We start from the raw sequence: 14,327 nt of genomic DNA, 5'->3' as shown, positions 1-14,327 counted from the left end.
TCCTGAGTAGCTGGGACTACAGGCACTTGCCATCATACTCAGCTAATTAAAAAAATTTTTTGTAGAGATGGGTTCTCGCATTATTGCTCAAGCTGGTCTTGAACTCCTGGCAGAAGGGCATCCTTCTGCCTCCGCCTCCCAAATTGCTGGGATTACAGGTGTGAGCTACCACACTCAGCCCTAAAATGCTTTGTCTGTTAATTCCATCTTCTCTGTCATTTCTGGGTCTGATAATATTGACTGATTTTTCCCCCTTTTAATGTTCACATTTTGCTGCTGCTTCACATTACCTAGTAAGTTTTTAATCAAATGGCAGACATTATAAATATTATGTTTTTGAATGTTTGAACTTTATTGTTTTTCTTGAAAAACTTTATTAAAGTTTTTTTTTTTTAGCAGGCATTTAAGTTATTGGGGATCAGTTTCATGTTTATGAAGCTTCTTTTTAAATTTTGTTAGGGTGCATCTAGGATTGCCTTTGCTCTAAATGTTGTAAAGCCTTTCTACTGAGGCTTCTGGGATCTTTTCTTAGTGCCCCAAGTATTCAGTTCTGGCCGGAAGGAACTTGAATATCTGTCAGCCATATAGCTTCCTGGCTTTTATTCTTTGCCGGGCTTTGTGTAGTTTTACCTTATGCACACTCAAATTACATTCAGACAAAAGCTCAAGGGAGGGAGGATCTACTCTGAGTTCTGGAGTTCTTCATGACTCCCTCTTCTATATTACTGCACCCTACAAATTTCAGCTGACTCAGCTTCTTGGGGCTCCTATATCTGTCTCCTCAGCTCAGCTAAGCCACAAGGCTCTGCTCATTTGTCCTTCCTGTGCCTTGACTAGAAATTGCTTCTAGGAAGAAAAGCATTGTGATTGTAGAGCTTACTTCATTTGTTTTTCTTCTCTTGGGGATCAGAGTCCTGTACTGCCTTTTTTCATGGTCATATTTTGTTCAGTTTTCTAATTATTAAATGGAAGGTAGGGAAGTCCTGTACTTATGGGTAGAAGCAGAATCCTAATTTTTTCTTAGTTGGCCTTATTTTTTAGAACAGTTCCAGATTTACGGACAAATTAAGAGTACAGTATTCTCATATACCCCCACAACTAGTTCCTCATTATTAACATCTTATAGTACATTTGTTACAATTGAGTCAATATCAATACATTGTTATTAACTAAAGTCTGTAGTATATTCAGATTTCCTTGGTTTTTACCTAGTGTCCTTTTCTATTCGAGGAATCAATCCCCGATCTCACATTACACTTAGTTGTCATGTCTCCTTAGGCTCCTCTTGGCTGTAACAGTTTTTCAGACTTTTTCTTTTCTTTTTTTTTTTTTATGATATTCCAGTTTGAGGAGTACTGGTCAGATATTTTATAGAAATGTCCCTTAAATTGAGTTTATCTGATGTTTTTCTCACAATTACATGGATTATGGATTTGGGACAGAAAGACCACAAAGATAAAGGGCCATTTTCATTACATCATATTAAAGATACATGTGATCAACATGACATCACTGTTTATGTTAACCTTGATGATGACCTTGTTTTCATCTGGTTTCTCCACTGTAAGTTACTGCTCTCCTCACTTCCCATTTCCAGACTGTGCTCTCTGGAAGGAAGTCACTGTGCGTAGCCCATATTTAAGTGATAGGAAGTAATGTTCTACCTCCTTGAACCGGGGGTATTATTCACATAAATTATTTGGAATTCTTCTGCACAAAAAACTTATCTCTTCTCCTCCACATATTAATTTATTCAACCACTTACATATATCAGTGTAGGCTCATAGATACTTACTTTGTACTTTAGCTTATAATTTGGCTTATTTTATAATTTGGCTTTTCTTTTTTTTTTTTGCTCAATTTGTTACAACTTTAGCTGTGGGAGCTCTTTCAGGTGGCTCTTGTGTCCCTTTTACTCCCTCAGTGTGTGTGTGTCTGTGTGTGTGTGTGTGTTGATCATTTTCTTACTTTCTGGCACTAAAAGATATATCTGGTATAAAAGACAAACGATACACCTATCTACATAGGGCACTTACCATGAATAGAACTTGCAGGACTGGAAGTTGCTTTGGGTGAGTCATTGAGTGAGTGGTGGGTGAATGTGAAGGCTCAGTTCATTACTGTACACTACTGTAGACTTTATAAATACTAAGGATACACACGAAATTTATTTTAAAAAGCTATCTTCAGTAATTAACCTTGGCTTATTGTAACTTTTCATTTTATAAACTTTTTAATTTTTTGAAACTTTTTACCCTTTTGTAATCACACTTAGCTTAATCACAAACACGTATAGCTGTAAAAAATTTTTTCTTTTCTTTTTTTTTTTTTTTTTGAGACAGGGTCTTGCTCTGTCATCCAGGCTGGAGTACAGTGGCGCGATCATGGGTCACTGCAGCCTTGACTTCTCTATCTCCAGTGATCCTCCCACGTCAGCCTCTTGAGTAGCTGGAACTACAGGTGCACGCCACCACAACCAGCTGATTTTTGTATTTTTTGTAGAGACAAGTTCTTCCTGCGTTGGCCAGGCCGGTTTCACACGCCTGGGCTCAAACAATCCTCCTGCCTTAACCTCCCAAAGTGCTAGGATTGCAGGTGTGAGCCGCCACATCTGGCTTTTTACTTTGTATCCTTATTCTATAAGCTCTTTTCTTTTTTTTTTTTCGAGATGGAGTCTTGCTCTGTCGCCCAGGCTGGAGTGCAGTGGTGCGATCTCGGCTCACTGCAAGCTCCGCCTTCCGGGTTCACGCCATTCTCCTACCTCAGCATCCTGAGTAGCTGGGACTACAAGCGCCCGTCACCGAATTTTTTTTGTATTTTTAGTAGAGATGGGGTTTCACCGTGGTCTCGATTTCCTGACCTCGTGATCTGTCTGAGGGATTACAGGCGTGAGCCACCACGCCCGGCCGTTTTCTTTCTTTTTTTTTTTTTTGAGGCGGAGTCTCACTCTATTGCCCAGGCTGGAGTGCAGTGGCACTATCTTGGCTCGCTGCAACCTCTGCCTCCTGGATTCAAGCAATTCGCCTGCCTCAGCCTCCCGAGTAGCTGGGATTGCAGGCACGCACTACCACGCCTGGCTAATTTTTTGTATTTTAGTGGAGATGGGGTTTCACCATCTCTAACTTGAACTCCTGATCTCAAATGATCCACCCGCCTCGGCCTCCCAAAGTGCTAGGATTACAGGCATGAGCCACCGCACCTGGCCTATAAGCTTTTCTCTGTTAAAAAATATTTTTAAGTTTTTAAACTTTTGTTAAAAATTGAGACAGAAGCAAACACATTAGCCTAGGCCTACACAGAGCCAGGATTATCAGTATCAATCCCTTCCGCCTCCACATCATGTTCCACTGGAAGGTCTTCGGGGCAGTAACGCACATGGAGCTGTTATCTCCTAACATGCCTTCTTCTGGAATACCTCCTGAAAGACCTGCCTGAGGCTATTTAACAGTTAACTTTTTTTTATATGTAAGTAGGAATACTCTAAAATAACAATGTAAAATGTAGTACAATAAAATAATAAGCCAGTAACATAGTTTATTATCAAGTATGTACTGTACATAATTGTGTATGCTAGACTTTTATACAGCTGGCAGCACAGTAGGTTTACTTATACCAGCACCTCCACAAACATGTGAGTAATGCTTCGCACTTGACCTTCTGTCAGACATCCCTAGGTTGCAGGAATTTTTCAGCTTCATTATAATCTTATGGGACCATCTTCATGTGTGAGTGGTCTCTTGTTGACCCAAACATTGTTATGTAGCACATGACTAAATTTTGGAATCACCTTGTCAGTATTTATAAAATAGCTTTCTGAGATTTTGATTGAAATTGCCTAAAATTTTTTTTTTTTTTTTTTGAGACAGAGTCTTGCTCTGTAGTCTAGGCTGGAGTGCAGTGGCACGATCTCAGCTCACTCCTACCTGCACCTCCCAGGTTCAAGCGATTCTTACGCCTCAGCCTCCCAGGTAGCTGGGATTACAGACGTGCACCACCAAGCATGGCTAATTTTTGTATTTTTAGTAGAGACAGGGTTTTGCCACATTGGCCAGGCTGGTCTCAAAGTCCTGGCCTCATGTGATCTGCCCGCCTCAGCCTTACCCAAAGTGCTGGGATTACAGGTATGAGCCACTGCGCCTGGCCAAAATTGCCTAAATTTTTAAAATCCTAAATTGGTGTTGAATTTTGTCAAATGCTTTCCTGCATCGATTTTGATGATCACATGATTTTTCTCCATTCTTTTGTTAATGTGCTAAATTATATTGCTTAATTGTTGAATGAAAAAATAATCTTACATTCCTGAAATAATTTCAGTTTGGTTGTGATGTTTTATTCATTCTATTTCATACTGAATTCAGTTTGCTAATATTTTGTTTAGGAATTTTGCATCTATGTTCATGAGACAGATTGGCCTGTAATTTTACTTTTTTGTAATGTCCTTGTTAGGTTTAGGCCTCAAAGTTATGTTGACTTTATAAAATGAACTGTGAAGTATTTCCTCTTTTTTATGCTTTAGTTTGAGTAAGATTGATTTTTTTAAAAACTTATATCTTCCTTAAATATTTATTAGAATTCACTAGGGAAGTTATCTTGGCCTGTTATTTTCTTTCTTGAGTAAATTTTGTTTTCATTCTTTTTTATAGTTAAGTATGTTGAGTTAGAATGCATACACAAACAAGTGCACACAACTTAAAGTCCAGTTCGATGAATTTTGACTAATGTATAAACCTGTTTAACTTCCACCGTAAGCAAAATATAGTGAATTTTCGTCAACTAAAAAGTCCCCTTGTGCCAGTTTACCTTCAGTACCCATCCCTACCCCAGCCATAGGCAACAAATGATTTTCATGTGCTTATTTGCCATCTGTATACCTCTTTGGTTAGTTTTCTGTTTATATCTTTTGCCCATTTATTTTTTTATTTTTTATTTTTTATTTTTTTGAGACAGAGTCTTGCTGTGTTAACCTAGGCTGGTCTTGAGCTCCTGGGCTTAAGGGATCCTCCCGCCTCAGCCTCCCAAGTAGTTGGGACTACAGGCACACACTACTACTCTTGGTTTGCCTACTTTTAAATCAGGTTGTTTGCTTTCTTATTATTGTGTTCTCTACACCATAGGATATTCTACCTTTCCTAGAATTTCATGTAAATGGACTCAGACATACTGTTGTGTCTGGCCTCTTTTGTTCAGTGTGATGTTTTTGAGCTTCATCCTTGCATATTATGTGTATCATTGATTCATTGAATTTTTATTGCTGCGTAGTATTGGATTGTATGGCTATGCCACAATTTGTTTATTCATTCTCCTGTTGATGGAATATTGCTTATTTCCAGTATTTAGCAATTATTATTATTATTTTTTTTTTTTGAGACGGAGTCTTGCTCTTTCGCCAGGCTGGAGTGCAGTGGTGCAATCTCGGCTCACTGCAACCTCCACTTCCTGGGTTCAAGCGATTCTCCTGCCTCAGCCTCCTGAGTAGCTGGGACTATAGGTTTGTGCCACCACGCCCAGCTAATTTTTATATTTTTAGTAGAGACGGGATTTCACCATGTTGGCCAGGATGGTCTTGATCTCTTGACCTCATGATCTGCCCACCTTGGCCTTCCAAAGTGCTGGGATTACAGGCGTGAGCCACTGCGCCTGGCCTTTTTTGTTTGTTTTGTTTTTTTTCCAGACAGAGTCTCACTCTGTAGCCCAGGCTGGAGTGCAGTGGCATGATCTCAGCTCACTACAAGCCTGTGCCCCTCAGGTTCAAGAGATTCTTGTGCCTCAGCCTCCTGAGTAGCTGGGGTTACAGGCATGTGCCACCATGCCTGGCTAATTTTTGTATTTGTAGTAGAGACTGGGTTTTGCCATGTTGGCCAGGCTGGTCTTGAACTCTTGACCTCAAGTGGTCTACCTGCCTTGGCCTCCCAAAGTGTTGGGATTACAAGCGTGACCACCACGCCCGGCCAGGGGTGTCATTTTTTATAACTAGCCATAAACTTTAGCTTTGAAGTAAAACTATTTCTAGCAAGTGATTCTTACCTGATATTTTTTGTTGTTCTTGCCCATATTTTAATTGGGTTGTGTTATTATGGTTCTCTATGTATTCTAGATTTAAGTTTTTGTATATGGTGTGAGGCAAGTGTCAAGTTTAATTTTTTTTTTCTACAAACATCCTGTTGTTCCAGTACCTTTTGATGATAAGACTGTCTTTTCCCCCATTGAATTATCTTAACACCCTCATGAAAAGCAATTGGCCATATATATGTGGATTTATTTTTGCACTCTCAATTCTGTTCCAGTGATTTATATGTCCACCCTTATGTCAATACCACATTATTTTGATTATTGCTACTTCATAGTAAGTGACATCATGTTGCCCGAAATCACGTCTTCCGCCTTTATTCTTCTGTTGATGTTTGCTTTGGCAATTAGGGGTCCTTTGCATTTTCATAGACATTTTAGAATCAACTTATCTATTGCTACTAAAAATACTTGATTGGGATTGTGGTAAATCTAGAAACTAATTTAGGAAGAATGGACATATTAACAGTTTCAAGTTTCAGATCCATGAGCATATTTTAGCTCTCCATTAGGTCTTTTAAAATTTATCCCAGCAGTGTTTTATGGTTTTTAGTGTAGAGGTCTTACACATTTTGTTACATTTGTTGCTATGTATTTGACCTGTTTTGATACTAGTGTAAATGGAAATTTTTTCTTTTATGTTCATTATTGTTGTTCGTTATTACACTAAATCATCTTTGGGTGACTACTAAACATTCTATTGAAAATTTGTAGAAATAATTTGACACTCAAGGTGATATTTTAATGCAGACAGGATTTCCTTTTGCTTTTGTCTGGCTGGCAGACTAGATGCTGATCACTTTGTTCCAGTCAGGGACCGAGATAATTCAAAACTGGCTTTCAAGTCTAATAAGGGCTTGTCTATTTCCTGTTCACTCTTCTGTTTAGAATGTGGCCCTTTGGGATCCAACTGAAATCCTGGATCTACTAAAACCCCTCCTCTTTGATGGTTCCCAAGTTCCAATTTGTGTGAAGATTGCCGGAAGCTATACTCAGCTTATCAGCCTTCCAGCTGTTGCTTTTGCTTTCAGATTTGGCAATTGCCTCAGTGGAAAATGTTACCTCAGATACTTGGGTCGCTTCTTTTGTCTTCTCTCTCATAACTTACGTAACTTTTCTAATCATTGTGGCAGTGTTCTGATGCCTTCAAAGCATGCCTTCCTTTTTTTGCTTCTTTTCTTAAATATATATATTTTGTCCATCTTTCCTAAGCTGCTTTCAGCAGGAGGGTTGATCTGAGACAACCTAGGAAGCCATTCCAGAAGTGTCTTTCTCTTCTCCCTGTCCTCCACCCTTCATTGGAATATAATATTGTTCCATGTATCTCATTTACTGCTGTACTCTCAGCACTTAGAATAGTGCGGATCACAGAATAGAATATCTGTTGGATTAAAGATGAGGCTAGCTAGGAGTTTGAGGCTGCAGTGGGCTATGATTGTGCTACTGCACTCCAGGCTGGGTGAAAGAGCAAGAGACCCTGTCTCTAGTAAAACAAAAAGAAAGAATGAGGGTGAGCACAGTGATTTAACACCTGTAATCTCAGCACTTTGAGAGGCTGGGACAGGAGGGTCACTGGAGCCCAGGTGTTTGAGACCAGCTAAAGCAACATAGTAAGACTCTGTCTCTCTATATATGTTTTAAATTTCTTTTTTTTTTTTTTTTTTTTTTTTTTTTTTGAGACGGAGTCTTGCTCTGTCACCCAGGCTGGAGTGCAGTGGCGCGATCTCGGCTCACTGCAATCTCCGCCTCCCGGGTTCACGCCATTCTCCCGCCTCAGCCTCTCCGAGTAGCTGGGACTACAGGCGCCCGCCACCACGCCCGGCTAATTTTTTGTATTTTTAGTAGAGACGGGGTTTCACCGTGGTCTCGATCTCCTGACCTCGTGATCCGCCCGCCTCGGCCTCCCAAAGTGCTGGGATTACAAGCGTGAGCCACCACGCCCGGCCTTTAAATTTCTTTTTAAAGAATGAATTAATTAGCATTTTATTTGAGAAGATGAAATGGTAATTCAAAAGAAAATATCTTTCTTATCATTTTTTCAAACCTAAGATATATCCTTTCATGAACATAATTATGGTGAGTTTTGAACTAGAACTCAGGACCTTTAGAATTGTAAGCTCTTTTTTTTAAATTTAAAAATATTTTTAATTTAGAGTTGTCCCTATTTTTATTTTCTAAGATATTGTAGAATGTATTTTTTATTTAAAAATGTTTAATTGACAGCCGGGCGCGGTGGCTCACGCTTGTAATCCCAGCACTTTGGGAGGCTGAGGCGGGCGGATCACGAGGTCAGGAGATCAAGACCACGGTGAAACCCCGTCTCTACTAAAAATACAAAAAAATTAGCCGGGCGTGGTGGCGGGCGCCTGTAGTCCCAGCTACTCGGAGAGGCTGAGGCAGGAGAATGGCGTGAACCCGGGAGGCGGAGCTTGCAGTGAGCCGAGATTGCACCACTGCACTCTAGCCTGGGTGACAGAGCGAGACTCCGTCTCAAAAAAAAAAATAAATAAAATAAAATAAAAATGTTTAATTGACAAACAGTAATTATAGTCTCTTATTGATATTTCCTTAAGATTTAAAGTAACATCTTTGGTCTTTGTTCCTCTATTTGTAAATGATTTATTCCTCTTACTCATGGACATAGTTTCCATTGTTGTTAATTAAAGAGCCTTTGAGAGGCATTGAGGGAGATTGGAGGCAGAGTAGGGTGGACAGAGGAGGAGAGGAGAGAAGAGGGAAGCTCATGAAAGCCACGTGGAGAGGGAGTGAAGAGCAGAAGAAAGAATAGAGAGGACCTGAGACACTCAGAGAGAGACGGAGAACCATGGCGTCTGGTGACACTGCTGCCAGAGAGGAGGAGCATAGCCTTTGAGAATGTGAGCTCTACCTCCAGAAGCACAACATTCAGGCACTGCTCAAAGATTCTATTGTGCAGTTGTGTACTGCTCAACCTGAGGGACCAGTGGCATTCCTCAGGGAACACTTTGAGAGGTTAGAGAAGGAGGAGGCAAAACAAATTCACAATCTGCAGGAAGCAGGCACTTGTACAGAATTCAGGAGAATGAAATCTCTCCTCCTCCACCCAACCCAGTGGTTAAAGATAAGAGGTGACAAGGTACCGTTAGCACTGAAGTCTACATGGAGGAAGATGCCACATCATATGTTAGAAAGATTATACCAAAAGATTATAAGATTACACCAAAAGCCATTATAAGGCAATGTCTTTAGCCAAAGCCATTGAAAAGAATGTGCTGATTTCACATCTTGATGATAATGAGAGAAGTGATATTTTTGATGCCATGTTTCCAGTCTCCTTTATCACTGGAGAGACAGTGATTCTGCAAGGTGATGAAGGGGATAACTTCTAGGTGATTGAGCAAGGAGAGAGGGATGTCTGTGTCAATGATGAATGAGCAACCAGTGTTGAAGAAGGAGGGAGCTTTGGATAATTTGTTTTGATTTATGGAACACCTAGAGTAGCCACTGTCAAAGCAAAGGCAAATGTGAAATGGTAGTGTATCAACCGAGACAGCTGTAGAACAATCCGTATGGGAAGCACACTGAGAAAGTGGAAGATGTATGAGGAATTCCTTAGTAAAGTGTCTATTTTAGAGTCTCTGGATAAGTGAGAGCATCTTATGGTAGCTGATACATGGAAACCAGTCAAGTTTGAAGATTGGCAGAAGATGGTGGTGCAGGGAGAGCCAGGGGATGAGTTCCTTATTATTCTAGAGGGGCCAGCTGCTATGCTGCAACGTTGGTCAGACAATGAAGAGTTTGTTGAAGTGGGAAGATTGGGGCCTTCTGATTATTTTGGTGAATTTGCATTCCTGATGAATCACCCTCCTGCTGCCACAGTGGTTGTACATGGCCCCTTGAAGTACATTAAGCTGGACCAGCCTAGATTTGAATGTGCTCTTGGCCCATGCTCAGACCTCCTCAAACGAAACATCCAGCAATACAACAGTTTTGTGTCACTGTCTGAAATCTGCCTCCTGGGCCTCCCTTTTCTCCTCTCCCCAATCCGTACTTCACTCATGCAGACCACTTTATTTTTGCTATTTGCAGTGCCAAATGGACACTGGCATCACAGCTTCTTGTCTGTTTATATATTGAAAGTTGCACTTATTGTACAGTTTTTAATCTGGAGCAGTAATTAAATGCTTGTACACAATTAAATAGAGTTTTATGGAGTCTTTGCTGTTACTGCTTCAGTTTGGGCAGTGTTAGCATTCAGCCTCTGAGCAGTGAGTGCCACGCTTTTGGGTGAGGGCAGATCCCAGCATCAGCTGAATTACCATAGAGTAATGATGTAACAGTATAAGTTTTTTTTTAACTGACATAACTTTCCAGTTTTAAGCATATTTAGACTGTGGCCATATATGCTGTATTTCTTTACAGAATAAATGATTTCTCATTAAGCTTTAAGGATTAGGAAAAATGGATACAGAAAAATCTTAATATAGTAGAAAAACATCTGCCTGTAATTAAACAAGTTTAAGAGTGGAAAAATGCTCATTTTTCCACTCTTAAATTATCAGTGGGTATGATCAGTTTAGTTTCTTTTTTTAACCAGAATTTTTGTTCACCAAGCTAATTTGCCTGGTTTTGTTTATATCTTGTTATTAATGTTTTCCCTCCAGTTCTGAAATATTTTTAGATGTGGCTATCTATACCTGCCTTTTAAGTTTGGAACCAAATCATAGACTGCAAATATTGGGTTATGATTTAACTACATCTGCCTCTGCTCACAAATTCTGATTAGACCTTTATCCAGCTAGTGCCAAATATTGATCAGATGCTGAATTGAGGATCAGAATTTGAGGTCTACACTCCTGGTTATTAATTTAGAGCTTTTGGTTAATGTACATTCTTCAGTTGACTCTAGTATAATCTCCTATGCTTATCAAGCTGATTCCAGGAGATTGAATTTGCTACAATTAGATTCAGTTGGAACAAAAGTCATAACAGAAATGGAGGTGATATTGCTAAAGGGAGAAGTGTCAAGCCAACAAAGTTCAGTGTCTGGAATTTTTCCCCACTAAATTCACTGGGACATGAGATTTTGGAAGTTTTTTGTTTGTTTGTTTGTTTTATTTGTTTTTGTTTTTTTTTGAGACAGTCTTGCTCTGTCACCCAGGCTGGAGTGCAGTGGCGTGATCTCTGCTCACTGCAACCTCGGCCTTCTGGGTTCAAGTGATTCTCATGAGTAGCTGGGACTACAGGCACAGCCACCACGCCCAGATAATTTTTGTATTTTTAGTAGAGATGGGCTTTTACCATGTTGGCCGGGCTAGTCATGAACTGCTGGCTTCAAGTGATCCGCCCGCCATGGCCTCCCAAAGTGTTGGGATTACAGGTGTGAGCCATGGTGCCTGACTAAAGCTTTTTACTTTAGCCTTTGTTCCTTCCTTTTTATTTCAACTAGAATTTCTGGTGGGTTGGTGGTAGGGTATGGTGTGTCTGTGTTTTTCAAATTGGTATAAAAGGCCATCCTTCTACAAGTCCTACTTTCCTATCTAGCATTTATTTTTCTAGCAAACTTTTTAAAAAGTGAACTTATGTTTTGAGTCTGAACTGTATTCCAATATTTTCTAGCCTTACGAGTTACATTATTCCAATGATACCCAACAGTTTATTTTTACTTTTTGTTTTTATTTATTTATTTATTTTTTTGAGGCAGAGTTTCACTCTTGTTGCCCAGGCTGGAGTGCAGTGGCGTGATCTCGGCTCACTGCAACCTCCACCTCCTGGGTTCAAGCCATTCTCCTGCCTCAGCCTCCTGAGTAGCTGGGATTACAGGCACCTGCCACCACACCTGGCTAATTTTTTTTTTTTTTTTGAGACGCAGTCTTGCTCTGTTGCCCAGGCTGGAGTGCAGTGGTGCGATCTCGGCTCACTGCAAGCTCTGCCTCCCGGGTTCACACCATTCTCCTGACCCGGTCTCCCGAGTAGCTGGGACAACAGGCGCCTGCCACCACACCTGGCTAATTTTTTGTATTTTTGGTAGAGACAAGGTTTCACCATGTTAGCCAGGATGGTCTCGATCTCCTGACCTCGTGATCTGCCTGCCTTGGCTTCCCAAAGTGCTGGGATTACAGGCATGAGCCACTGCGCCCGGCCATTTTTTTGTATATATATATATATATATATATATATATTTTTTTTTGTAGGGATTTTTTTTAGTGGAGACAGGGTTTCATCATGTTGGCCAAGCTGGTCTCAAACTCCCGACCTCAGGTGATCCACCCGCCTTGGCCTCCCAAAGTGCTGGGATTACAGGCATGAGCCACCGTGCCTGGCCTATTATTTTTTAAATAGAATTTCGTAGTTCTGTAATGTAGGCACTTATTTCCATTGTGATTTACATATAATGTAATGTAGGGATATATTTGGGAGTGACAGCAAGCATTTTTCCACCTGTGTGCAACTGGCTGTGATTATTGGTCACCTCTCTTACCCTTTTCCAGGTCATTTAAATTGGTCATGGTAGGTTTTTTGGTTTTTGTTTTTTTTTTTCATTGATTTGAAAAGGTTTTAGATTGTTACTAAGAATGAAGTATAAATCTGGGAAAGACCCTTGATTTATACTTTAGTATGAGATAGGAGGCCACCTTGTTAAAAATTTTTAAATTTCCAAAATAATCCATATTAAATGAGGGTTTGCTGATCAGTACTTTGTCTTTAGCTACCTTTTTATATTTAAAAAATTAAATATCAAAATTATGTTTTTATAAGCTTAAAAAATTAAAGAAGCTTCAAAGAAAAAAAAAAGATAGCAAGGGCATTGGAATTCATGTTTTAAACAATCAAAATGCTTAGTTATGAATCCCAGCACTTCAGGGATAGGGGGATTGCTTGAGGTCTAGAGTTTGAGACCAGCCTGGACAACATAGTGAGACCCCGTCTCTACAAAAAATTTAAAAATAAAGTTGAGTGTGATACTGCATGCCTGTGGTGTTAGCTTCTTGGGAGGCTGAGGTGGGAGGATCATACGTGAGCCTAGGAGTTCAGGGCTGTCATAAGCTATGATCACACCACTGCACTCCAGCCCGGGTGACAGAGGAAGACCCTGTCTCTTAAAACAAAAAACAAAAAAACCCCTTAGGTATAAATATAAGCTTATAAGTTTTATTATGTAATAATCCTGCCTGTGAATACAAACAAAACAAATAGATTATTGTGTTTTAATACATAAAGATGAAAATTGTCATAAAAAATTACATTTTGAAAAATATGTAAATGTTTACCTGTGTTTATCACCCATCTTCCCTTTAGGGCCATTTTGAGTGCCAGATCTAGTTATTTTGCTGCAATGCTGAGTGGCTGTTGGGCCGAAAGCTCCCAAGAGTGCGTTAATCTTCAAGGGTAAGCATGTTTTTACAGGGCCATTTGACTGCAAATGATTGCAAATTGTATTTCATACAAAGCACTTTTTATGAATCTGATTTCCCTGGATGTTCAATGAAATATTTCTCATGCAGAATTCAACAAAGTACATTTTCTGAAACGGGAAGTAATAGAGAGCATTTATTAACAGAGGTATTGTGTTAATCTGCTTATGCTTCTATAACAGAATATCCAAACTGGGTGATTTAAACAACAGGTATTTATTTTCTCACGGTTCTGGAAACTGAAAGTTCAAGATAAATGTGCCAGCAGTTTTGGTGTCTGATGAGGGCTCTGCCCCTGGGTTGCACTCTGCCGCCTTCTTGCTGTACACTCACGTGGCCTTTCCTTGGTGCGTGCACTTGGAGAGAGAGTTTTATGGTAGTTCTTCTTATAAGGAAACGAATAATCCTATCAGATCAAGGACCCATGTGACCTCATTTAACGTTAATTACTTTCTCAGAGGCCCTATCTCTAAATATGACCACACTGGGGGTTAGGGCTTTACCATATGAATTTGGAGGGAACACAGACATTTCAGTTCATAACAGGTAGTTTTTTGATTTTTCTTTTCTTTTTATTTTTTTGAGATGAGATCTTGCAGTGTTGCCCAGGCTAGAGTGCAGTGACACAATCATGGCTCAGGAGTTCGAGGCTGCAGTGGGCCATGGTTACACCACTGCATTCCAGCCTGCGTAACAGAGCCAAAGCCTGTCTCAAAAATATATATATATATATACACATACACACGTATACACACACACACATATATATACACGTATATATTTTATATAACTTAAAGTATCTCCAGTTATCTCAAAGGGATCTTAATTGTTTAAACTGTTAATATGCAAAGCAAAATATTTACATTC

General features: G+C 39.8%; 1 protein-coding gene and 1 pseudogene across 1 annotated transcript in view; both read left to right on the top strand.

Annotated features, from left to right (window-relative positions):
• The window catches only part of BTBD8 (BTB domain containing 8), a 113,153-nt gene that overhangs the window by 36,737 nt on the left and 62,089 nt on the right, over nt 1-14,327 (top strand). The window contains exon 5 of the mRNA XM_032155363.2: nt 13,345-13,434. Coding sequence (XP_032011254.1) covers nt 13,345-13,434 — 90 coding nt within the window. The remainder of the gene's footprint in view (nt 1-13,344; nt 13,435-14,327) is intronic.
• On the top strand, nt 8,891-10,226 carry LOC116468436 (cAMP-dependent protein kinase type I-alpha regulatory subunit-like; annotated as a pseudogene).

The sequence above is a fragment of the Hylobates moloch genome, unplaced genomic scaffold (genome assembly GCF_009828535.3).
Source record: "Hylobates moloch isolate HMO894 unplaced genomic scaffold, HMol_V3 SCAFFOLD_5, whole genome shotgun sequence".
In the NCBI taxonomy this organism is placed as follows: Eukaryota; Metazoa; Chordata; class Mammalia; order Primates; family Hylobatidae; genus Hylobates; species Hylobates moloch.
This window is presented reverse-complemented; position numbering and strand designations above follow the sequence as displayed.